We start from the raw sequence: 27,650 nt of genomic DNA, 5'->3' as shown, positions 1-27,650 counted from the left end.
CCTTATAGTACTCCTCCCAAATTCATTTGGTGTAACGACTACCTTCTTTTCTATATCCCATCTGAATCTGGATGCACTTAATATATCATTAATGATATTGTAATAATTTTTTTAAAATGTACTTGCGATTTTGAATATGCTCCTTTATCAAGCACATACCAAGTTTCTTTTCCATTTCATATACAACCGCATTATAAGCATCAACCCTAAATCCATTATCCCCTTTTCATCCCAATCCCACTTGCTCCAATAGAGTGACTATAAGGACATTATTCATCTTATTTGTCTAGAATATTTTACTCTTGGACATAAGATTCTGACATTGATTTATGCTCATATTTTCAAGGAGATTCTCGTATCGATGTCTCCAAAGGTGTTTTTCTTTTTCTTTTGATGGTCTGAAGGGCCCACGTCAGTTTGACATATTCATTTCGACCTGACAAAAAACCTATACAAGTTTTTTTTATCGCAACAAACATATTACTCAACACATAAAAGCATATAAATATACTGAATTAAAATAAGTTATTATAAAGTCTCTAAGTAACATCATAAATGATGTTTAGTGTGAAAGTAAAGTTATTACATGATCGGTAAAACTCAGAAGGATTAACTGCTCATATCAACATTAGGATGGTTATCCCTCCACATCCTATCCACAGTTAAGTCACGCTGATGTGGCCATGCATCCCTATCTGCTTGGGAAACATTGACCAACAAATTTTCCTTGTTTGTGACATTCACCTCAATTGGTATAGGGTTTATCTCTTCAACTCCAATAGTATCTGCATTCGACTCTTCGAACTCCATCTCACCTACAACGCTAATGAAGTTGTGTATAACATAACAAGCGATGATAAGTTTATCTCATGTCTTGAACTTAAACTAGGGTACAATTTTGAGTATTGGGAATCTCCCTTTTAATATTTTGAACACACATTCAATGACGTTACACACTTGCGCTTGCCTGTAGTTAAATAATTCATTCTTGTTTGATGAATTCCTATTAGTATGATACTCATTTAAATGGTATTGTACACCTCTATAGGGTGCCATAAATCCAGGAGTGTGAGTATACAACATCCACTATGTAGTACTTTCCTATAAGTCATGGATAAAGTATTATAAGTAAGGATGATATTATTACTTTGAAAATGATGCATAGTTGATACTACACAAAAAAGTATACCATATGGGACTAGTAAATTGTCTGATCAACGAGTCAATGTGTTATGCAATACCTTAGCATCGGAGGCCGATCCCTCCCATCCAACAAGCATGTTGGCAAATTTCATATCCAATGTGCAAGATGTCATAACTTTCTGTGTAATTACACCTTTCTTATTTCTAAAGGTCACATCTTTCATTTGCAGGATGTAAGCAGGAATGTGAGTACCATCTATAGCTCTTATATAATCCTAATTACAAAAGGATGTAAGTACCTGTGCTTGTTCCAATCATATTATGAGGAGACGAAAATTTACGAATATAACATTTGAAGAAAGTTTTATACCTATAAGTAAGGACTCCAGTTGGGGTTTGTGGATATTTTTGTGGGCATTTGAAGGCAAGGGAACTTCATATAGTCAGGATAGAGAAGACACACTACAAGAAAAATGACCTTTACCGGCGGCCAAAACCGCCCCTAAAAGTCCAAAAAACCGCCGGTATAAGAATTACCAGTGGTCGGGCACGTGCCACTACAAGGTGGCTATGCTGTATGTTTTACCGACGGTCTCCCATTTTTAGCGGCGTTTTTAACAGCTGCCGCAAAAAGTTGACTTTAGCGGCACTTCTGCGATTGCTGCTAAAAACTATAAAAGCGCCGCTATAGGAAGTAAAAAACGCCGCTATAAACTCCACCAAGCGTCGGCAACAATTGTACAAACGCCGATAAAAACTCCAATAACTGCCAGTAAAAAGCGACAAAAAACGCCGTTAAAGTGATAAGAAACGTATGTAAATTTTGTTAGAAACGCCGCTAAAAGTACTAAAAACGCCGGTAAAAGATGTAACAAGTGCTGAGAAAAATTAGAGAAACGCCGCTAAAAGCTTTTAAAAACGCCGCTAAAAGTACCGATAATAGAAATTCCTCTTGATTCTTTACTAATCCTTTCACACAAATTCCTGTTAATTCTGACTAATCCTTTCCTATAATTGCTGTCCTACAATCAAATCTCCATCAATCTAACTATCAAATTTCTATCTACATAACTATCAAAAACCTATGATTGAATGACAAGAATTTGAATTACCTAATAATCTAACATTCATCAAGACAACAATTAGCACAATATCAACAAAATTACAATTAATGGTTTATTTAAAGTTTTCAAAACAAACTATAAATGTCTTCCTTTCTTAGCATTTCACATGAACTTGTAATGACCCGGAAAATTTTGTGCTTATCTTTCCCTAAGTAGTTGTTTTTGGGATAATTAGCGCTATACTCGATTGCTTGTGAAATTCGCATCAATCACTTTAAATTCTATCTGCATGAATCAAAACCTGTAGATTAGTTAGCGCTATGTTACTCTGAAATCTGGGATCCATCGCTAAATCCAGTTGTTCTGGGGAATTTTTGGAAGTTCTGGATTGGACCTGGACCGCGCGTCGAAAGTCCGATAGCGATGATCTTAGGCTGTTACGGTCACTTGTTCTGGGTCGAGTTGATTGAGTTCGGAGTGAAGAGTGTGAGAACGGTTGGAATGTAAATGTGATTTTATGAAATCTGAGTCGTGTCGCTTGCGCGATAATTTTAAGCAATTTGACCGTTGGATTCTGACCCAATTTCACCCTCTGATCAGGGAAGGTGGCCCAGGCATGTCCTTGTGCTTGTGGACCTGATCGAGATTCTGTGACCGTTGAATTGAGTGTGGTCCGCCATGACTGATCTGAAGAGCCGGTCGGTACGAAAACTCAGCCTGACCTAGATCCATGGTCAGTGAGCTTAAGTCCGACCTTTCGTGGTATTTGGCCCACCGAAAGTGCTTCGTTAGATCGTGAGAGGCAGGTTTTGGTTATACCCTAAGTATACCTTGGCCCTGGGGTTATTTTCATCAATGTTTGGCCTATTTATAGACCTTGAAACCCTAGCTCTCTTTTCCATACGAATTTCCTAACCCTAGCTTGGAAAGAGAGTGGAAAAGAGAGAGAAAGTGAGAGAGAAGTTGGTGAATCATCTTAGATTCATTCCGGTTCTTCTTCATCTTTGAACCTTCACTTTGAATCGTTATTCTGACGATTCTGAGTTCATCTTTGGGTAAGTTAACCTAACCCTAATCTGTGTTAGAGCTTAGAATAGTCTTGGTGTTGTGGTATCTCATTTCTATTCTTGCTTTAGGGTATTCTATTGCCGTTGACGAAGACAACTCGTCTGAAATCAGTTCGGTGTTCTTATCTGGCTTAAGGTGCGGACTTTAAGTGTATAGGTTATGGTTTTCAAGGATTTCAATGCCAGTGAATGATTTATTCTTGCTATGGATGAGATTTCACATGCCAAATGTTATGTTTATGTTGTGTTCCTGATATGCATGTGTTATTTTGAGATTTGTGTATTCTATGTGTATGTATAAAGCACCGTATGCGTATAAAATATGAACATGTGATTGCCATGATTATTTGTCGTGTACTTATGCTAGATGTATGTGCGACAACTCCTTGGTAAAGGGATTTGTCCAAATGTGTGTATTTCAACATACGTCATGTATGTTGAACTATGTATTCTAAGTGTTTGTAGAAATGCTTGAATGATCTAAAGTGTAACTTATTACACTATTTGTGGGCATTGAGAAGTGATTTTCAACACTCCTATTGATGTGTATGATTTCCTCCATGTCAGTTACATTCCTTGTTATTTAGTTTCAAGCATTGCTTATGCTTTCATTTATGTTAAGTTGATACTCTTCAAAAGCTTGCGTTCTACATGATTTGAGTTGTTGTTCCATTACTATTCTGAATTGCAGTTATGAATATCTGTTGTAGGGTAATGTGTTTGGGACTATGAATAGTCCAGGAAATCGGTAATCTGCCTTAAGGTTGTGGCTGAGATCGCTTTCGCCACAAAGGACGTGATTAGACGAACCCGAGTCGTATTAGAGTTGTCGGCAGTGGTTTGGCCACGCGGAGTGTTTGCGCACTCTATGTCGCTCAACTCAACATGCGCTCGTGCTAGTCGAGTTCGTCAAGTAACCCGATTGTCCGATGTATGTTCACCATGTATGGACGCTACTACTTGAATCTAGGGTACCAGACTTACCAGTGAAATCCTATTAACCTTGGTACCTTGATCCGCTAAAACTCATGAGCTGGACATGGTGGTATGGGACACCGTGATCGAGCTGTCGGCCTACGCTGGGGTGACGAGCCTCCCCGTAGTGACCAGTGAGAAACCAAACTCGTGAGCTGATTATGGTGGTATGGGACACTATATTCGTGCTGTCGGCCTACGTTGATTGGTGACGAGCCCTTTGTAGTGACCTCGAGCATGCCTGGATACCGCATTGAGGTGACGAGCCTTAGTGTAGTAGCAAAGGTATGATAGGCGTGCATTGATTGGTGACGAGCCCTTTGCAACGACCTACAACCATATGATCATATGAGATGTCTAGGACTGACGACCCTAGTATGGATCACTGTTTGGATGGTGATATGAGGAAGGTACTTTAGCTTCCCAATCCTGCTGTATGAAAAGGACTAATAACAACTTGGTAATCATGTTCATGCACCGCATTTGCATGTGCTTTGTAGATGTGGTGCACTTTGAGGTGGTGTCATGCGTAACGTAAGATGAAGACGCTGAGGGTGTACGCGTGAGGGCACGCATCATTCTGCATACATCCTTGCATTAACAAGAGTTCTTAGGACTTGTTTACTTATTCTGCTTTATCATTACTGCTTGATTGAACTGATAACATGTTAACCTGTGCTTTATTGTTCCATTGAGTTGATCACTCACTCCAACGTTCTGGGGCGGTGTTAAACACCCACCAGACTCTGTCTTAGGTTCTGATGTTGCAGATGTTGATGCGACTTCTGAGGCAGAGCGGGAGATGGATGATGATGAGGCTGCTTTCTCTTATATGCAGTTTTCAGACGGGTTCTAGCGAGCCTAGTTCTGATGTGCAAGATTCTGAGATTTCTTTTGGGAATTAAATGATGTAACTTGATACTTGTAATTTTGATAATAACACTTTCATCACGACCTGGTATGTGTATGTACTTCAGGGATTTGCACTTGTACACATATATTTCTATAAGTCTTCCGCTTGCTTTCTTCACTTATTCCTGAATTATATTTGCCATTTGGCTTAATCTATTCCATGTTTTATGCACTAATACAGACAACATACATCCATCATTAAATATGTTGCATAAGTGATGTTTTGGAACTCGGGAGCTGAGTTATGCTCGACCCCCGAATTTCAGGGCGTTACAAAATTGTTTCAGTACGGTCCCCTTCTAGACCGATCATATGTCTTCCTTTCCTAGCCACATCTTCTGGCAAATGTCTACAACACCAACCTCACTGGCCATGATCACGTGTCCACTATGTGTGATGTATGCCCTTTTCTTGCAATGAGCCTAAATTCTCCCTGAGAAGTTTCCCTGCAATGGGCTAAGAAGCATATAGCTGATTCGGTAAGTGGCACAGCATTGAGATTATACTGCTTGGAGCTGTAGAGTGCTGCAGAACTAAGCCCTCTATTTGTTGAAGACTTGAACCTTTATAAATAATTAAGGCCTATGACAAAAAAGAAAATAAAAGGATAATCAGCTTCACAAGTCACCTCTATAGTTGAGAAAGTGTCACAGTAAAAAAAAAATTGTCATTGTATCAATTGGAACTTTTCTTCTCTTTTCTTTCTTTTTTCATTTCCTTTTTTCTTAATGATTGGCCTTCAATTGGAACTTCAATCACATGAATAAATTGTCATTGTATCAAACTATACGGTGCTACAAGGCTTACAAGCACCACAATACAACCCCTACTCAATTGCTTGCTGGCAGGTATTGCAAATCATAAGCAACAAAGGAAACAAAAATTGGCCTTGTAAAAGAAAACCAGTAAGAAAAACACACCAAGTATGAAAAATTTAGAAAGAAAAAGCAAACATAAGTCATCACCTGATATTCTTGAAGTGGATTTCGTTGGTAGTCAAGCATGTACAAGAAGCATCCAAAACCTGAAGAAATAAAAAAACTCAACAGTCAGAATGTAGATGATAAATATGATTGATTCAGTTCATTCATATTCGTAAGATTCCATTAATTTACCTTAGGGCCCGTTTGGCCGGTCGAATTGGAAGGGATTAGATGGTATTGGAAGGGATTGGAAGTTAAATCCCGGGATTGGCCGGGCGTGCCAAACAGAGTCGGTAATCTGATCCCAATCCCATGGATCTTAAGACAATCCACTGATAACACCATCATTACCTTTAAATCCCATCCAATCCACCCTAATCCGTTCAAAATTGCCTGGGACATGTTCGGTTCGTGGGATTGGAAGGGATGGAAGGTTTAATCCCCAGATTGGCCAGGCGTGCCAAATAGACTGGATATAGCAATCCCATGGAGCTCAAGACAATCCACTAACAACACCATCATTACCTAGAAATCCATGCCATCCATTCTAATACCATTCAATCCCTTCCAATCCACCCGGCCAAACGGGCCCTTAGATACTCTAACAAGACCATGATAGAGGTGGTGATAATGGACAAGATGGCTTTTTCACTCGCACAAGATAGGGTCCTAGATAGGAATTTTGGCAACCAAGAAAAAAAAGATCCTTGAAGCAGACCCTAAGAAGCTGGGACAAGATACTTCTCTTCTACCAAGTCTATCCAACAAAGAAAAATAAACAAGGAGCAGCCCGCAGTTTCTAAATGCTAAGTAAATTCCTAACATTTCAATAGCAAAAGGAAATGAACCAAAATCGCAACTTGCTATGAGAAACTAATGAAAAACAAACAAAAAACAACAATAAGGCCACTGAATCTTAGCTTTTTTAACATAAGATCCCTTAAAATGTAACCAAAAGGAAAATAAACACAATCTAATTCTTAGGCAATATCCGACCAAAACTTAGATATAACCAACTCTGCATGGTCCTGCAACCCCATTTAGAAAAAATAAAAATAAAAATCGCAAGGAGAGATGAAATGCCGACCTTCTGCTTCTTGAGCCTTTCATTCTCTTCTTCCAGACGTGAAACCTTGTTCTCCAGCTTGTTCGTGCCACAATGAGGAATAAATTCTCAGTCTTAAAAAAATAGAAAATGGAAGTAACTAGTTTTCAAAACAAGCAACCTGATTTTCCATTTCATTTTTTAATGGGTGCATAGTTGTATGATGAAATCCATGTTTTTATGTGTGTATATGCATGCATGAATGGATGGAATATGGATGGATGTATGTATGCTTGCACGGATGGATGGATGAGGTGTGTTTGTGAATGTGTGTATGCACGCATCATGATGGATGGATGGATCCACAATTTTCTCCATGTTTCCCTGAGTCAACGATATGTGCTTTTAGGCCCCATTAAGGGAATTTATTATTCCTAAATATGCCAACATGCATCTGAATATTCAGTTAGAACAAAATCTAGGCTTGTTTTTTGAAAGGTCAAAAGATATTAGTAGCTAGATGCATGGTGCATCATGATAACAAAACCCTACAAGTTATAAAGAAACCACAAGGGTGCTCAACACAACGATATGGCTCAATTTACCACTTGAGTCTAGGTTTACCACACTATTGTCCTGCATCTTCCAAATCCGGAATCCTGGAGCCTTTGGTTATGAGTAGCATAATTGTAGCTTTGGAAATAGCAATATATGTAATCTTAGATAAGGAGTTTTTGGAAGTTTCACATAATGAGTTTGTTCATGCAATGGCAGTATATGCAATCCATGAAGGGCTGTGAATGGGCTGGACTCGGACCAGGTAAAATCTAAATTTTGCATAGGCCTGGCCCAAATAGTTCAAAACCCGGGCCAAAGACAACTCCAGGCCCAGCCAATTGACAACCATAAAATGACAAGGTAGTGAAAACAGAAAATATCTTTGCTTGTAACACTCTTGACTTTCAATTCGATAGTCAAGTGCTCCTTTCGGATATATGTTTCTTTGCTCGTGAGTCGTGACAGCCTTGGCTTTCAATTTGATAGTTAAATGCTCCTTTTGGATATATGTTTCTTTTGTTTATGGTTATTGTATCTATCTCAGTAAGTGGTAATCTATGTTCAAAATCAGAGAAATCTTTAAATTGCACAACCATAGACATTGATTAATTATGCTCAATAAAAATAGGTAAATGGAAAGTTGACCTACATATCACTAGACATAAATCCTATAACTGGGAAACATAAAAATAATTAGAAATTTCCAATACATAAAAATGATATTAATGATCTCAAACTAAGGCCAATAAAAAGGCTCTCAAATTAAGATGGGTACACTGTGTATTGATCATGCGGTTTTTTATTTCCCGAAAAAGTAATAAAATTTACTGAGGAATAAGAAAGTACGGCATGAGAGTGTCTAAACTTTGTATCAAAACTATCAGGAAAAAAAAAAAAAACCTTCTGTCATGGGAATTTCCATCCCGAGAAAAATTTGCTGGTTTGAACAGTTTGCACCAATGGGTTGGTTTAGTTATCATCTAGTGCATGAAAAGATTTTTTTTTTTTTTTAATCATTTTAGTGTATACAACCTGGATTCTTGTATACAAAACAGATATTTTTTTCCATTCAAATTAACTGCAATTTACTGCACCGGTTGCATTCTTCAGTTTACTGATTCAGTTTTTGACACGTCAAAACTGAAAGAAAGATAGGCCCGATAGTTGAACGCCTCTTTCTTGTGGAACCGAATGCAGTATAGTACAAGTATATTCTGGAACTATCTTATAAAACCCATGTTAAGGAAGTATGTTTGACAGATGAAGCTACCAAGCAATAATTTCAAAAAGGGAGCAGCCACAATTTACACCCACCTTTGTCACTAGCATACAGTCAATGTTTCCATTTGGGAATTGAAATAGTACAAAAGCATAATATTTCAGCTTTTTGTGTCCAATGCACCTCACAACTTTCTGTGACCAGCTGTGGTCCTTCATTATGGTGTAGAGAACACACAAAATAGTCACTTAAATACATCCAGACAAATCATAGTAGCACTTCTCTAACATTCAAAATTTTCAAAACCGAATTGGAAAAAAGAGAATCAAAGTAAACTAAATCAGATTTGAAAGTTGGTCAAATCATAAATAGGCGTATTATGGACGGAGACATTGTTTTCATTAATAGGCCACCTAGTACTCATAAACATTCATTACAAGCATTTTCTATCTATGTGCATGACGACCATACTGTTAAGATCAATCCTCTTATTTGTGCTCCCCTAGGTGCGGATTTTGATGGGGATTGTGTTCATATATTTTATCCATAGTCTCTACTAGCAAAGGCAGAAGTTTTGGAGCTGTTTAGTGTTGAAAAGCAAATCCGTGGTTCTCATAGTGGTAGTCTGAATTTACAACTGGTGCATGATTCTTTATTGTCACTGAAACTCATGTTTAGGACTTTTTTCTTGAACAAAGCGACTGCGCAACAATTGGCTATGTGTGTTTCAACAGTTTTACTAGAACCTGCTTTGCTTAAGGCTCACCATACAGGTCCTCTGTGGACTGTTTTGCAAATAGTACATAGTAGACAAGGAATGGCCCACTACAACCAATAGCCAAGATCAAAATAGCTAGCCACAAGCACTCTGGTGCAACCACTGCATACACAGCTGCCATGAATGAAACCATCAGCACCAGGCATGTAATGATCGTAAGCCGATGGCCCCACATAAGCACATCACGTAAAACTCATGTGATGACCCCATGCCCAGATGAAGCAGACAACGACGATAAGTGAGCAATATAATGTGATTGTATTTGAGAACAAGAAAGCTTTGAATGAACAATGCTTCACGAGGATTGCAGCCCCTTGGTTTGGGTTGTCATTCCTGTACCCACCCGGCATTGTGAATGCGGCAGCAAAGGTGATAGTGGTGATGAGTGCAGCCACTAATGTGTATGTGCTGACCCTGGCTTTGTAGTGCTCGTTTCAGTCAGCCACGTCCATGGATCGCACCATGATATCTCAAGTATTTCAAGATGAGCAGCTGTGTGAGAGGAAGTGTTAGTTGGTATCCCAATCCATAGGATTAGAAGGCTGGTAATCTGCCCAGACCTGATTTATTAGGTGGTTTGATAGACCCACCATCATCATCTTAGCTCCTCTCGGACATAGTTCCAAAACTCGATGACTTGACTAGGCATCTGACCCAGTGAACTCGACTCAGCTGTATTCTAGGTTGAGTTGTCCTGTAAATTTGTACTTTTTACTGGACTGTACTGGACTTGGGTGTTCACTTGGATAGCAAGGATCTCAACCATTGGACAATAGCACTTCAGCTATCTATTTTAGATATTTTATATTAGGGAAATTCTCCAGTGCTCTTAGAGCATTATAAGTTATAGTTCTCCTAGTCTCATCTATCCATTTGAACAGTTCAATCCATCAATCTGAACTGCCTAGTCCAGAACATGATGGACTACCATGCGAAAAACACACTGATTGAATGATCCAGGACATATCACCTTTGCTGCTTCACTTGAGATCAAATTACAATGAACTTGTAGAGTTGCAAGTGGAAAGCTACCTGAAAACTGTAAAACTGCCTATCGTGACTCGTATTCTAAAGTTATCTGCTTTGGGTAATTTGATAGATTCTAAAAATGATTCAGTTATCAGTAAGGTTGTTCAACAACTTGGCTTTTTGGGGCTTCAACTTTATGACCGAGGGAAGTTTTATTCAAGGCGTTTGGTTGAGGATATGAGTTTCCACTTTCAAAATAAGTATTCTGTTAATGGTGTTTTTTATTCTGAGGCATTTGGGTTAGTTAAGAGCTCCTTTTTTCAAGGTCTGACCCCCTATGAAGAGTTGGTCCATTCCATATCATCCAGGGAAGTGTTGATCCGTTCTTCTAGAGGACTTACTGAACCAGGAACTTTGTTTAAAAATCTAATGGCCACACTTAGAGATATCCTTATCTGTTATGATGGGACAGTGAGAAACCTCTGTAGCAATTGTATAATTCAATTTGAGTATGGACAGGTGGACGAAAATAGTCCTGGAAGTTCTCTTGCTGGTGAACCGGTTGGTGTATTAGCTGCTACTGCAGCATTAAATCCTGCATATAAAGCAGTTCTTGATTCTTCTTAGAGCAACAACTCTTCATGGGAATCGATGAAGGAAATACTTTTGTGCACAGTTAACTTCAAGAAGAATCAGTAGGCCATTTACAACATTTCCTGGTTCGGTAAGTCCTGCATAGTTTCTAACACACCCTGGAACCTACATTTCATGAATAGTTTCTAACATCTTACATCAGAAAGTCATTCAGGTTGTATTTGGCTCATGAGCATTTCACAGGCATAGAAAAACAAATTTATGACTTTGGAATTTCTACTCTTAGGCTCTTAGTAGGTTTCTGTAAATTATGAAATATGAAGAAAAATCTCTTTAGTGGCAACCAAATGTACTCTAAACTAATAACCATTAAAGCAGAATAAAATTATATACACACAAATACAAATAAGCATTATAAAATGATCAACAGAAGAAACATCATGTCATGTTCTGCCCACCAATGGTATAAGTGTGGCCTGCCTTTTAGTAACATGTTGACTACCAAGCTTTGGCAAAAAGTAAGGAAAACTAATTCAAGATAGAGAACTCACAATTTTGAACTTCTCCATGTTTGTCTCAAGACAACTCTCTAATTCTGACATTTTCCCAGTGCCATAGCTATTCGCCAAGTCAACATAAGGCTGCCATGAAGAAACATTTTATGAGTGTATTAAACTTAAACTTAATTGAATACTATTGCAAAAGACATAAAATGGAAGAAAATGACACAACTCACCTTGACGCCCTTTTCCCTCCTCCTTTACCCGGGCTTGGGACCGGCAATGCAAGAAGTTGCATTGGCGGAGTTAAAAAAGGGCTTAAGCTCCATTTGGTGTCGGAAAAAATTATATTCATAAAGATTGATGTGATGACCAAATGGAGCCTAAGACTTATATGCAAATTTACTAAAAGGTATGATAGGAACTCTTACCCTACAAATATGATGACTAAGTGACCACATGTAAAAAAAAAAAAAGAAAAAAAAAAGAAAGAAAAGAAACAGAAGAGATTAAATTAAAGACATGCAAATGCAAAATTCAAATCACAAATCATAATCTTATAAAACTAAGATTAAATTAAAGAGATTAAATGAGTTTAGATGTGCCCTCTATAATTAAACTAAGATAAAAATAAATTGTTTAGATGTGTCTAACTCAATCCAAAAGTCTGAAACCACAGATCCCTACTACCCCCACTTACAAAAGATGTTTATAGTTCCAAATACTTAATAAAAACTTCTCTCATGTAGTCATCATCCATTTCTGTCTGCACCCTATAAACAATAGCAAAAATAAATCAATTACTATTCACAATCTCATACAATAAGTTCTATTGCTTAAAAAATAATAATAATAAAATAAAAAATAAAAAATAAAAACTTACCATACATAAAGTAGTGGGCCAAGCAATACTCGTTCCAATTGCATCCCCAATTGTTTTATATCGTCCATGGGTCCTTATCAAATCCTCATCATGTACGATTGCCACTTGAACAGATACTTCCCAGAAACCAACTCCAAGTTTTTGCCCCCCTACTTTTGTCAATGGATCCGTGCTCAAAACGATTCCTTTAGCTACAGTATCCCCAGGCCTTACAATACTCTTAAGAAGAACTTGAGTCACATTAGTGCAACTCGTAGAATTCCCCTTATTCACCAAGTCTTTCTACAAATGATAAATCGATGTGAATTCTTGTATACAGCTCGAACTATGTATAATTGAAAACATATTACACATAAAAATATACATGTATATATTATAATTACTTGAGGGGTTGGAACCAAGTGGCTTGATGATGAGGAGGGTTGGTTTAAGCTAGGATTAGCTGAAACACCTAATAATGTAGCTAGATTAATGCTTGGATTCATTATGGCAGCCATCAATGTTGTCATAGTTTCTCTTAGTGAAGATATTTGAGCATCTCTATCAGCCATAGTTTCTCTTAGTGAAGATATTTCAGCATACAATTCCTCATATTGTTCACTATCTTCTGAGCATTGGAGGTCATCCCTTGGGACAGGACACTGTGGGATGTTGTGCCCCATATATCAGAAGGAGAGGGACCTAACCCATAAGTGCGGACACGGCCATGTCGTTCGTCACCCATGACTTCTGAGAATATATCTTTCCTCGCAGTGCTATTATGTGAAGCCTCTGGCTGCTGCGAAGTTCGTTCATTTAATTGTTCCTACAATTAAAAATCACCAATTTAGATTTGATATTGCCAAAAGATTAAACAAAATAAGAAGATACATATACATACCATTGCTCTTGCTAAGGCCTCATCCACAGGCATCCCATTCTTGCGTCTATGTGTCAACAAGAACATATCTACTCGGGTCAAATCCTCCCCATTGGCCCTCTTGTTTCTCTATCATTATTTAAATAAGTTATATATGAGAAATAGATTGACATCAAATTATTAGGTGATTAATAAAAAATTACCTCTTCTTCACGTATTCGCGCAAAGCTCTTCGTGCCTGCAGTGTGGCTAATGCGTTGTTTTCTCCGATTTTCCGTATTTATCTTATTACGGTCCTAAAATGTGACACATCAACAGAGTAATTTATGAAATTTCAGCTTAAGACAATTGTGTAATTTCATAACATGAAGGTTTTAGTAACTACTCATCACTTACCTTTCCCTCTTCAGAGTTCCAAAACTCAATGAGGGCCTTCCACTGATCCATTTGGACACGCTCATTGAGGTCTGCTAGCCGCGCCTCATCATTATCATGAGGCGAGTAGTGAAATTTCTTCAGTTCGCACTTCCAATCCCTCCATTTTTTTTCAATCGACATCAACACCCAAGATTTAATCTCTTTGTCAAACTGAAACTTGGACTGCATCACATAAACAAAGTAGACAATCACATATTTAATAAAGAATAAATAATCAAATACATAAAATACATAAAACAAATCACCATTACCATGACAAGTTCGTACATATCATCCTTCTTCTCGTTTGGCACTACCCTCCAATTAGAATATGTAAGGGGTGCGTAATCCCCATTACGTGCTATTGTCCCGAAAAAGTTTGTCAGCTTGCTAGCATTTTCATTAACAGGTTGCCCTAGATTGTTGGTGGTAATAAAAATGCGTTGCCCTTCACGCATGTTCCAAACTTGATGGCATCGTGTGGGGCCTCGACTCCTTCTCTTCGTGAACAACAAATCTGTTGAAAAAAAAATGCACATAAATAATATGCAGACTTGTATAGTTTATTAGCAAAAAATACATTAAATTTTTAAGGATATTAGAACCAATGCATAACATACCACTAGAAGTATCGTCTAATGAATCAACTGTCTGGTGTGGATCCTGAGGCAAACTCTGGGAGAGACCCGCCGTAGGCAGGGGAAGCTGGGGATGAGAAGGACCCGCTGTAGACTCCGGCAACAGAGGCTGGACTGGACCCGATGTAGCCGAGGAAGGCTGATGCTGGGAGGGACCCACTATAGGCTGGGGCAACTGAGGCTGAGAGGGACCCACATCAGTCTCGGGTAGCTGAGGCTGATTGATGCCACCAGTCATAAGGCTTATCGGTAGCCTAGTCGTGCGTTTAGAACGAGCACGTTTCATGTCTTAAGAAGAACTTGAGTCACATTAGTGAATAGATGCATGTTGATAAGACGATTCAATTTTGAATAAATAAATAACAGAACCATATGAAAAAAGACATTTTAATTTCTATTTCATACATTAAGAAAACATGGTACTTAAGAAATCAATTATTGTACAAAATGTCGTCTCCAATGGGATTAGATAACTCAGTATCATCTATTTGTTCTTCTACCATCGGCTGGGTGGGTGGTAAATATAAGACAATTGTTGTACCATCGACATCTGTCCTTTCCCAGCTAACAGTGTCATCACTCGGGTCCTCCAAACATTGATCATCGCAGGGCGACATGCCTAAGAATGTATCAACATCATCTGCAGACTCTTGCCCATGCATCTCAAATAAGTCTCTAGGTTTCGTCATCACTACAACATGCCAATCCTTCTCGATGAGGTCTTGTACGTAAAACACCTGCTCAGCTTGAGATGCAAACACAAATGGTTCATCAGACAAATGTTGACCTGTATGGCATAATCGTTTCAAATTCACAAGCGTGAACCCCAACCCATGCTTCTTAACACCCCTGCCTTGAGATCAAACATCAACCCAATCACACCTAAATAATACAACCTTCCGAGTACCACAATATTCCAGTTCTATGATGTCCGTCAATACACCATAGTATGTTACATCTCCTGCAATGGGATTTCTATCATTGGCACTTGCGAAACTTGATGTCTTTGTAGTCACAACAACTCCACTATGTTGAGTTTTTCTTTTTTTCACACAATCTTTGGTGTGAAATCTGAAGCCGTTTACAATAAAACCTTTATATCTTCTTGCCATACTAGGACCCCGAGCTAGCCATCTAAGGTCTTCTGAAACCTGCTCATTCCTTTCATGGCGCAACTGTTCAACCTATCCAGATACCAAAAATATTCATTCAAAAGCTCATGTTTGAATAATAAAAAATAAAAAATAAAAAACATGCACATGTCCTTAAACTTATCAAATCGACTACTTACACGATCACTAAACCATTTATAAAATGTATCATTATGAATGCGTTCTATGTCCCTTGGCCGTGCGTGACGATTCATCCGCTTAACAACATTCATATGTTCTCTGTAAAAGTCATTAGTTTTAGCAAAAAAAATAGTAAATTTATCTATGTATAAATTAAGTCCTATAGTTGGCTTACTCAATAAATGGGCTGAGTTCATGGCAGTTAAACAGGACATATCGATGTGCCTGTACAAATGTAACGTTATCCAGTACACAATCCTCAGACTTCCCTAATGCACGACCTACTAGTGGGAAAATAGAGGATTGTTCTTCTCTAACAGTGTTACCATAGTCATCATTCCGTATTGGCCGATTGAACCATGTCTCTGTACCATGCAGGTACCTCGAGTAGAATGTTAAGCATTCTTTTGCCAAGTACCCTTCCGTAATTGATCCCTCGGGCCGACTTCTATTACGCACATACGACTTTAATGTGAGTAGATATCTGTGATCACCAATAATAAAAAGTTTAAAAATATATGGTCGATTAGCATGACTAGCATATCATGACAAATAATTTTAATTTGTAAACATTAACACGCACCTCTCAATGGGATACCATCGATATTGTACCGGTCTAGCTATTTTTGCCTCACCCGCTAAATGAATGGTCAAATGCACCATAATATCAAAAAAAGTTGGTGGAAAAATCTTTTCTAAATGGCAAAGTGTTAACACAATTTGAGATTCCAATCGGTCAAAGTCTCTTACTCGACCAACTTTGGAACATAATTCTCTAAAGAATCCGCTCAATTCAAGCAAGACTGACATTACGTTCTTAGGTAATGTTGTTCGTATCGCAATTGGAAGTAGTTGCTGCATCATAATATGATAGTCGTGGCTCTTGAGTCCTAAAATTTTACGCTCTTTGAGATGCACACAACGTGAAATATTGGCTGCATAACCATCTGGAACTTTCACCCGCTTTAAGATTTTGCAAAAATCATCCTTCTCACTTGGTGACATAGTAAAGCATGTAGGTGGCAAATATGTCTTGTTAAATGAAAGCTGTTTTGGGTGTAATGTTTATCTTATACCCATATGTTGTAGGTTAAGACGTGCCTTTACACTATCCTTTGTTTTTCCTGCAATATTCAACAGCGTCGCAAGCACATTGTCACATATATTCTTTTCAATATGCATCACGTCCAAATTATGACGCAATAGATTATGCTTCCAATACGGCAAATCAAAGAAAATGCTCTTCTTTTTCCAGTTATATCTTTCTTCCTCATTGTCTTCTCGTCTTCTCTTATGCCCATGACTGCCTACAGTCTTCTTCCCAAAGGTGACATTAATTCCCTGCAATTGGACCAACACATCAGAACCAAATAGTGGAGTTAGCGCCTCACCAAATTCTTCCGTGCCATCAAAGGATCTGCTATCAGTTCTAAACTTATGATCATGTTCTAAAAATCGACGATGACCCATATAACAAAACTTTCGACCATGTATTAACCATTTAGACGAAGTGTCCTTATTACAACAAGGACAAGCGAGACGTCCTTTAGTGCTCCATCCAGACAAGTTTGCATATGCAGGGAAGTCATTGATAGTCCACAACAATGCCGCACGTAATCGAAACGTCTCATTGCTTGAGGCATCATAAGTGTCTGCACCAACCTCCCACAATTCCTTCAACTCATCTATCAAAGGTTGCATATATACGTCAATGTCATTACCGGGTCCATAAGGGCCAGGAATAAGTAAGGACAACATGAGATTAGGTTGCTTCATACACATCCATGGTGGTAAGTTATATGGTATTAGAATAACAGGCCATGTGCTGTGAGCAATACTCATTGTCCTGAATGGATTGAAACCATCAGCTGCTAACCCAAGTCTAACATTACGACCGTCCGAAGAAAAGCTTGGGTGGTTGTGGTCAAAAGTTTTCCACGCTGGAGAATCAGAAGGATGCCTTAATATTCCATCGTCGGTGCGTCCTACTTCATGCCATTTCATAGAGGAAGCTGTTTTTGATGACATAAACAACCTTTGAAGTCTTGGTTTTAAGGGAAAATGACGCAATATCTTAGTTGGAATTTTTCGATCCTTTGCAAATGAAGATCCCTCATCATCTGACTGATGTTCAACCATTTTCCATCTGGAAGTACCACATATAGCACATGATTGCTCATTGATAGTCTCCTTCCAGTACAACATACAATCATTAGGACATGCATCAATTTTGTTATATTTGAGGCCTAACTCCCCAATAATCTTCTTCATTTCATAGAAAGACTTTGGCAACATTTCACCCTCGGGAAGAGCCTCCTTCAACAATTCAAGTAACATGGTGAATAATTTATCACTCCATCTACCAAGGCACTTTATGTGATATAGCTTCACAACGAAAGAAAGCTTAGTGAATTTCTTACAACCTGGATACAATTCCTGATCAGCATCTTCTACCAATTTGAAAATTTGTTGTGCTTCAGTATTCTACCCCTGTGTAGGTCCGTATGATGTGTGGCCCGCATCACTCTCTTCACCATTTAGATTTGAAATACCGAACACATCATGTAACAATCCGTGCATATCATCGTGTGGATCTGGATTATCGCCTACGGCATTTGTGGTAGCAGGCATGGAAGAAGACGTAACCTCCCCATGGAAATGCCAGTAGGTGTAACTTGTATTAAATCCGTCACACACGATATGATCATATGCTACTTCTCGAGACACCCAGAAGTTATTGTTACAGTTCTCACATGGACATCGGATCCTCCCTCCATTACTTGCATTTGCAAATGCAAAATCTATAAATTTCGCAGCTCCATTTAAGTATGCGTCGCTGACCCTAAATCAGACAATGAAATTAGAGGATATGTCAAAAGAACGCATCTTGACCACTAAGCCACAACAACTAAGATGAGAAGTTTCTAAATGGATACCTTGGCAGATGAATCCAACTCTTATCCATAAGTATCTTCCTTAACCACTCAAACGGGTAAGTGAAAATACATTCTGGGTCTGACAAAGCTTCCTAATATAATCTAAACAAGCCCCATTATCATCCGTTCATTTAGCAAAGGAAGCCAAGTTACAATAATAACATGTCCCCCTAAAAAGACATCCCATCACCTCTTCAATCTACACAGAATGGTTTTAGCCAAGATATATTAAGTAACCCTAGCCAAAATAACTGGAGAAATGTTTAATCTACACAACTAAAAGTACTGAGAACACAAGTACCTCTCTTGTTGAATTACTTCAAGAACTCCATAACCAAGATAAGTCTTGCACACCAGTGGAATGTTTCTTGGAAGAATTTTACTCCACTACCATTATATGAGCATCAAAAATCACAAAAGGCAAACATTTCTACAGAAATCCACCCAATAGTGAAAATTGATGTCCTGAAACCAAAAATGAATCAAACCATAAAAACCAAAGCATAGACTCCAAAGGTCTTTGTAAATTTCCTCATCTATTGCATAAACAACACTAAATGATAGTTCCAAGTATGAGATCTTTGTAAATTTTCTCATCGTAAATGATAGTTCCAGGTAGGCCATACAATCCATGGTCAGGTGTTCTCCCAAGCTAGCAATCCCAAGAGGGAAAAAAAACAACTTAAAACTAGGAATAAGAAAAAATTACCTTAATGTAAGTGAGGGGCCTCAGCCTTTATGATACCATGTGCAATAGGAGGTAAGAATATCAAGTGCAAATACCTGAGCAAAGCATATAAAGAGAAAATAGCTCAGTTACAAGCATAGATACTACTACATTGATGTTTTTGAACATGTCATTCTAAGCCAAAAAAAATAAAAAAATGAAAAACATAGATTTGCTAAGCCACACGTGTGTGTAGTAAAGCTCATGTACAAGTGTCAGCATGGCACAATTGGTACAAGACCCAATCCATTATATTACAGGAGGAAATGGAGAGAAATCACAAATCATCATCATCAGGTAATGTTAATGATTTTATTTTTTTCACAGAAAGGTTGCAACAAACCCACTCTTACAATTTTTTTTTCCAAGCTTCTTTGAAGCCTCGCTCAGTTTAACACTTGAAACAATAAGCCATGCATCATGTGGAGTTATAAAATACAATTAGAAACTTCTAGCAAACAAAGGGATTCCATCAAACTTTTGAACTAAAAATGAAAAAGAATTGCAGTGGACAATGGACATTGCTCACCAAAGAGTTCAAGGCCTTTCACAATTGTGACACATTTGTGTTTATTTCGAACAACCTTTTCGATGACAACTTCTTGTCTCTCTTACACAAACATTGGCATTTCAATGAAGAACAGAAACTGATGGAACATTACTAACTCAAATATGAATGACTGGAGTATTAGTCTCGATATAAAATGATGAAAACTCAACAATTGAGAAGTTGGCAATGGCAAAAGAAAGATTGATAGCATGAAGCCATCATATAGAATCATAACCCCAACAAGTTCATGTCGCTATCTAGTTTTGAATAGTATTTTTGTTCTGCAATAAAAAGTCATTCCTAAACATGAATAAACAAATGCACATCACAAATCAATTAACCGTTAAAACTATAAATCCAGAATGTTCAAATGAGTTAATCATAGAACAAAACTACTCAAACAACCATGAAGCTATATAATTAATTAACCGCTGAGTAGCAGCAAAACAAAAATCAGCTACCAATATTGCTTTGAAACTGACTGTGATTAACACTTAAATCATAAAACAAAACTACTCAAACCGCTGAGTAGCAGCAAAACAAATCAGGACCTTACAGTTCATTCCATGCTTCTAAGCATCCCATGCTAACCAAGTTCATTCAAGCCATAGATCAAACCCTCTTCTAGCATATTGGATGTCCCTTGGTTGGAGGAACTGAGCAGGCATCATTTGTTTCCACCCTAATTATCCATCCATTTAAATTTTCAAGTCCTACCGAAAAGGAACCTCGAAACAGAGGCGAACATGAAATGTTTCCTGTTTCTCTCAATGCCTCGAACAATGGGCAGTTGATGATTAGTATCCATCTCCTGAATCAGTACTGCAAGTGTTCTGCAGGCCTCAGGGTACATCCAAATAGAAACTTGCATTATTAAATAAAAAAGAGAGAAAAAGAAAAGAAACATAATACCTCAACCTACATCACAAACATGTGGTTTGCTATCATGTGTTTAACAAACCAACAAGCATCGCTTATTCCAATGAACTGTAACAAGTTGAAACAACACATGAAAAAAAAAAAAAATTTACTATCTTTCCCAACAGTAAGAAGGAACTAAAGAATATAGAACATTTACTCAATAATATTTACACTAACACCAAAAAAGACATGCATCCAATTGCAATCGCCAATAACGACAAAACTTGGTCACCAAGTCACATCTTGCTGATCAAGAAGCATGAAAATATATCAAAACAAAAACAGAGAAAAGTGATCTATCATTTTGAAAAGACTAGTGAACCAAGCATTCATCCATACCGTATGTCCCAAAATCTTAGTCCTTCATGTAGCAGTCACCATTACATTTGCACTCTCTGCATCTCTGCGCATCACATACTTGCATTTCAGACAAATCAATCAAAAAAAAAAAACACACACACACACACACACACACACATACACACAAAAGATAGAAATACAAGATCATCATTGTCTACTTCTTCTTAGCCTTAACCCAGTTAATTGTGGTTGGCTACATGAATATTGTTCTAACATTCCACTCTAAACAGTGAGGATAGACAGCTTGGATGCTTGACACATCAGCCAGCTTGGCAAATACAGTTCGGAGAGGCATGGAATGGTAGGCATTCATTATAATAATTAGCAAGCCTCCATAAAACATTATAACAAGAGAAAATAACACCCACATTGCTGAAGAAATGCTATTGCTGTATTCAAAAGATGAAATTAACAAAAATAAGACTCATGCTTGGCTAGCACCACAATGACAACTATAAAGCCTCTAGAAGAAACAAAAAAGTAGGCCAGATGAGAGGTTTCAGCCAGTATCTTAAATAGCTTACACTACCTTCAAACTACGCAGCTCATTAAAATAGCTTTAAGTCACATGTAGTAGATACTACACACAAAGTAGCATATGGTACAAACTACATAGCTCACATTCCATCAATGGACAGGATTAAATAGCAGCCCACTAACAAAAAAAAAAGACTGAAGGATCATACAATTTCTATGAAGACTCCAAAACCTTCTAGTACTTTACAAATCTAAAATGGTTATGGAAAATGGACATCTGGGCGGGGCCTAAATGTAGGGGGCACCACCGACTTACTAAATTGCAGCCGCATAACTGTTATAGAGCAAGATCTTGGGCCAAAATGGAAAATGTTGTTGGATCTAAACCCCAGCTATACCCATCAAGATTGAAAATTGAGGCCTCGGCCCCACCCTCTAGAAACTTGACCAAAAACATTCAAACCCATCCAACGGCTATATGGCATTTACCATGCTAACACCAATAGAAAGAAAACCCGTGATGGCCAATCAGAAATTGCACTCAACATCAAATATTCACATATAAAATGTATCAAATCAATCCTTTTTTTCAACATCAAATATCCAGATATGACATGTATCAAATCAATCCTTTTTTTAATGATGCCTACAACTTCGCATATGGTTTTCAAAATGGATCTAAATAGGAAACGATACTCTTGAATTATCTTTAAAAAAAAAACATAACATTTGCACAAACTAATCTTCAAATTACCAAAAAGGAGAAAATATATCACTCCCTACTATTTCAGTGTGGGTAGTTCTTGGATTTTGTTAAGATCATATGCATATGGTTGACTAACAATAATCTACGTATGGAATGGAACAGAAAAATTCAAATATAAAAGAAAGCATCAAGATTGTTGAAACTACAAGAACATCCTGGTTTATGCTTCACAAAGTTTACAATTGAACCCAACCTTTGCAATAATCCAAAGTGATTTGCAGGATGGACATGGAAGAGTCTGTTTGTGCTATTTGTTAGTGGTAACTTTAAAATACAAAACATAATCTGAAATGGTGTAGCTATTGCAGTAATGTTTGCATTCAAATCTTCTTCTTTTTCATTTGTTTATCACCCAATGTTCAGTTGCTGCATTTGTTTTTGTTAACTTCTCTCTCCCCCGTCAATCACTTCTATTTAACATTTCATTAGGGATGCCATAGATCAAGCCCACAAAACCTCACATAAACCCCACAAAATAACATTATAAACTTCTCTCTCTTTTTTTTTTCTTTTCTTTTCTTTCGTTCTTGTTCTTTTTTCTTTTTTTTTTTGAAAGGTGATAAACTTCAAAATTCAAGACTACCAAAAGCACCACTATAGGCCCCTGCATCCTTAAAACTTCGAATCAAATGCAAGCAAATTTAAATCCATGAATCCATCAAATCACCATAGAAGAGCAGCAAAAAAGACTCCTCTGTGTTAGTGCTGTTGTTTTTTTATAAGCATTTGATTATACACGTGGATGATCATGCCAAATACCATAATTCCTTTCCCAGGGCATTCTGAAAACACTAAAAACTGTGATGAACCAAATGGCATGGTGAAAAGTAGTAACAAGCCATTAAGTAAGACAAAACAAAGCTTATGAACAGATCCATACTAGATGGACCTCCAAAAACCTTTCAAAACAAGCTAATGAATCAAATGGCATGGTGAAAAGTAGTAAGACAAACGGTGGCGACTTGAACTTGTTTGAAGAGATCCTTAACCAGCTGATGAATCAAATGGCATCGTGAAAAGTAGTAAGACAAACATGTTTGAAGAAATCCTTAACTCTCTCCCTCCCTCTGTGAAGTGTCAAAATGCAGAACTATCAGTTCAGTTGGAACTGTCTCCTCACCAATCAATGGCCAGCAAATTCTGACAATATTGAATTGTAGACTAACTGAACTTATCAGATTGGAAACAGTTACAGACTGCCCATGTCATGCATGTTGAAAACTGAGTAATGGATAAGATATTTCAAAACAAGTGGTTTCAATATGTTGTGAGTAAAATGCTATAGTACTCTAGATGGTATATTGTGACCATTATCATCATAATGGGCCATGTCAAGAAAATCTCCTTGATAGGAGAATCCTGTTATTTCAAATCTGGACTCAATTAGATGGTATATTGTCATCATTATCATTATAGCCTTGTCCCAATTATTTGGGATCTTTTTTATGATTGCTTGGCAAAGGTTCAATGCCCATCAACAAACCTGACATCAACCCTCTACCCAGGCTTGGGATGGACCAGATGGAATTTAGTAGCCTACAAAAAGATGGCTAAGAAGGTAAAAACAGCAACTGTCCACATTCAACTGGAAAAAAAAGAAGAAAAAGCACAATACTGGTGAAAATATTGATAACTAAACCTACCAGCAACTTTGAAAATATTGCTTGCATAAAATAGGTTGTCATTGACTCCACTTAGCTGCTGCAATACTAGTAACCCAATTCTTACCTGCAGGATACTAGTAGAGACCCCAAAAACAAATCCAATTGGTTTTTGAGGAAACGAACATTGCAGGTATTCAAGGCAGTCAACAATGCGTCCAAGGACCCTAAAGGCCTGACAAGTTGGCCTAGCCTGTCCTGTCTGGACATTCATGTAACTGGCCTGGAAAGGCCTCAAACCAACTCAGCTCATGGTGGGCCAGCCCTGGAATCGTTCCTAAAGCCACTCCGACCATAAAATACATCATCATATTATACCTTTATGTTAGGATTTTTGTCTTTCAGAAAATAGCCAACGCCAGAAATAGTTTCACCAGTTCCAATGCCTGCAACAAACATATCCACCTTGCCACATGTATCTTCCCAGATTTCCGGACCAGTTGTTTCATAGTGTATCTGCACCAAACCATGAACACTATATCTTCCCAGATTTTCAGACTAGTTGTCTTTGTAACATTGACTTGGCCGCTGATCCCAATTGAGAAAGGTGGTCTCAAGTCCAATTGATAGCATGGTTTCATCCAAAAAAGGATTTGGCTAAAGCATTTCATCAAACAAGTAGTGTGTTGTCCCTGCCCATGTGGAGAGTGTTGTCCCTGTCCATATAAAAATTAATTGAATAATTTACAGAACTATAAATGCAACATTTCAGCATTCAGGAGGTTTGCTAGTTCCACACATGTGGAGAATGCTGTCCCTGTCCATCCACACTCAGCCACACGTGTGCTTGATCAGATTTTTCCACCATGTATGACATGTATGCAATTTCTAAGTGCTTGCGTATCATCCATCACACTCTGCAAGACATTTCATACATGTTGAAATCAGGAGAGAGAGAGAGAGGAGCTACTGCTGCGGCTGTTTCTGGTGCTTCTTCCTCTTGCGGGCCTTCTCGCCGGGCAATGGCCGAGAGATAAGCATCTTCAACAAGCAATGGAAATGGAAGCCATATCAAGAGAGACCAGAGTGCAAAAGGGAGATCGAGAGACGTTGGAGAGAGAGAGAGAGAGAGAGAGAGAGAGAGAGAGAGAGAGAGAGAGAGAGAGAGAGAGAGAGAGAGAGAGAGAGACTTTCAGTCGGTTGGTGGACTAAAAGAGGGAGATCGAGAGACGTTGGAGAGAGAGAGAGACTTTCAGTCGGTTATTGTGGACTAAAAGAGGCGCGATTTGGGAGAGGAGGGAAGAAGGGTTTTGGGAGAGAAATGGCGCGCGCGATCGATTTGGCGATGGGGCGATTTGGGGAAGTGGGGGGAAAAAGCCCTCTTTTTTTTTTTTTTAATTTCAGAATTCAGCGGCGGTGGCTTTTCTATACACTGGCTGCCACGTAAAAACGCCACTGATTTTACATGTACATTGGCGGTTTTTTGTGGCCGCCACTGGTCGTGCGGCGCTGATACATATATTTCTTGTAGTGACATTGGCGTTGAGAACTCAATTAAAATGTCTACTTACAGTCTCACCCGATCGTACAAACCTGTGCCTTATGACCCGGTTACGAGCGTTATGGCCAGCTATTTGTAGAAATAGAATACATGTTCTTCCAGAGTAACATGTCTTGTGTTATGAATCAAGTCTTTATCTCTTAACGTAGCGCAAAATCAAAAGAAAGATTCCATTGTTATTCTTAATTGAGACAAACAATCTCAGTCGCTCTTAAGGATAATCCCGGTTATAAATATGTTCCTCTCTCGATTTCCTTTCCTTAGCGGCTCCTTACAAAGGTACCAACAATAATAATCAACAAGTGGCAGATGCAACCAAGGTAGCAACTACCATAGCCATTCCATTCTCATGGTCCTCAATTTTGGTCATTTTGTATGATTGTGTAGGTATCTGAAAACTTACGCGGTCATGAATAACCTACATAAAGAAAATTATCTACCTCTTTTGACAGGTACATATCAACTTCCCATCCAATGTATATATATGCCCCAAGGTTCTACTCTCTTCAACGTATAACTACGACATTATCTTTATGAGTTGAATACTTTTAAAAGTATACCCATTCTTCAACACATCATATTTTCACGTCTGGTTAAATTTTTCTATATAGGTTTTATAAGTTTGTATAACACTCTAGATTAGATTGGAGATAATTGTGTTGGTCATTTAAGTGAAAAAACCTATACATATAAGAAGTGACATTTTATATTACAATGTGGAGGGTCGCTCTAGTTGACAATTGAAATGAATATTGGAGTTGAAGAATCATAAAATTCCAAAAATGGTTGAATTATAAATAAAAAAAGGAACCGACAGTAAAGATAAACATATGTAAACTGACTTTGCATGATACAAATGAAAATGAGTGGGATAGAAATTAGCAGCACTGCATTCAATGATAAGTGTCATATTCACATCCATATATATCGGAGCGGTCCCATTTATGAAATCCACACTAGTTCTACTGTATGCAAACCCCATCCTCGATGTTGTACAAACATAAATCAGGTTTTCCATTCATTTATCCTTCATATTCAAAATATAAAGATGCACCACTGCATAAGGACTTGTGAAGACGTATATTGAGGCCAAATGTAATGATACATAAGGCATGTTGGCTAGTTTCATTCGTAGACCTATGAGGATGATATTTATCATGAACAACTTTTCTGATTTTGAGGAAAGATTAAACAACAGTAAGATTGTTTCTTTGAGATATTATAGGTTTGTATGATCAATTGTAGTAATTATAATAGATAACTCATCCATACTGGTGGAAATCCTAAAAGGGGCATACGAGATACATGGTGCACATGCAACCTAATAATGTGAAAATCCATCCAGAAACACATATCCACATATGAGAATGACATTCTGTCGGTATAAACAAGTGTGTAGACATGTCATGAAAGGTAAAACCTCCCATACGAAGTAGAGAAGAGTGGCAAAAACCCCTTTTAGAGGGGAAAACCACCATAAGCAAACACGCAATCCAATATGTTAGATCGTCGACCACAAACATGCAACCCTTTCTGATAGAAATCCACAAAGGTGAAAAACCACAAACAACAAATATTTTGTGATCTTACCACTTGCGACATCTGAATGGCTTCTTCTGCTTCTTCTGCTTCCTCCTCTTGGCTATGTAAGATCAGATACTTGTAACAAAATTCATTATGTGTGAAATTGGGACATATTGGTTTTGAGAAGATGATGAGAGGAGAAAGAGATGAGATGAGATGAGATGAGATGACATGGATTATTGTTAAACTCATGATGTACCATGTTCGTGGTTGACGATTTGGCCACTGAATCATCTGATTTGTCCAAATCACTCTTGTCACTGACCCTGTTACAAGTTGTGAAATGAACATACTTCCCAGTGAAGGGACTTAAATGGAGACGAAAGAATAA

At 38.0% G+C, this 27,650-nt stretch overlaps 2 protein-coding genes, 1 long non-coding RNA gene and 1 pseudogene across 4 annotated transcripts; 1 reads left to right on the top strand and 3 right to left on the bottom strand.

Moving 5' to 3' along the window:
• Positions 1–10,635: 10,635 nt before the first annotated feature.
• LOC131224957 (DNA-directed RNA polymerase V subunit 1-like) lies at positions 10,636–11,352 on the top strand (annotated as a pseudogene).
• A 1,817-nt stretch (positions 11,353–13,169) lies between these two features.
• On the bottom strand, positions 13,170–15,043 carry LOC131225238 (uncharacterized). Of its 2 annotated transcripts, XM_058220726.1 has the most exons (6): positions 14,527–15,000; positions 14,179–14,423; positions 13,886–14,089; positions 13,693–13,785; positions 13,511–13,618; positions 13,170–13,435 (listed from the first exon to the last, which is right to left on the bottom strand). In XM_058220726.1, exons 1-6 carry the CDS (start codon positions 14,828–14,830, stop codon positions 13,190–13,192), a joined length of 1,200 nt encoding a protein of 399 aa, XP_058076709.1. In that variant the 5' UTR covers positions 14,831–15,000; the 3' UTR covers positions 13,170–13,189. The 2 variants fall into 2 exon arrangements, with proteins under 2 accessions (XP_058076709.1, XP_058076710.1); XM_058220727.1 differs by lacking the exon at positions 13,511–13,618 and having other exon boundaries at positions 14,527–15,043.
• On the bottom strand, positions 14,976–18,173 carry LOC131224956 (uncharacterized). The gene is made up of 6 exons (XM_058220393.1): positions 16,913–18,173; positions 16,420–16,474; positions 16,045–16,320; positions 15,836–15,935; positions 15,452–15,728; positions 14,976–15,331 (listed from the first exon to the last, which is right to left on the bottom strand). The coding sequence occupies exons 1-6, from the start codon at positions 18,171–18,173 to the stop codon at positions 14,976–14,978; spliced, it is 2,325 nt and encodes a 774-aa protein (XP_058076376.1).
• A 933-nt stretch (positions 18,174–19,106) lies between these two features.
• Positions 19,107–21,300, bottom strand: LOC131225438 (uncharacterized). Its single transcript, XR_009161353.1, has 3 exons — positions 20,029–21,300; positions 19,482–19,555; positions 19,107–19,237 (listed from the first exon to the last, which is right to left on the bottom strand). It is a non-coding gene; the product is annotated as an uncharacterized LOC131225438 (long non-coding RNA).
• Positions 21,301–27,650: the final 6,350 nt, after the last annotated feature.

The sequence above is a fragment of the Magnolia sinica genome, chromosome 14, assembly GCF_029962835.1.
Source record: "Magnolia sinica isolate HGM2019 chromosome 14, MsV1, whole genome shotgun sequence".
Lineage (NCBI taxonomy): Eukaryota > Viridiplantae > Streptophyta > Magnoliopsida > Magnoliales > Magnoliaceae > Magnolia > Magnolia sinica.
This window is presented reverse-complemented; position numbering and strand designations above follow the sequence as displayed.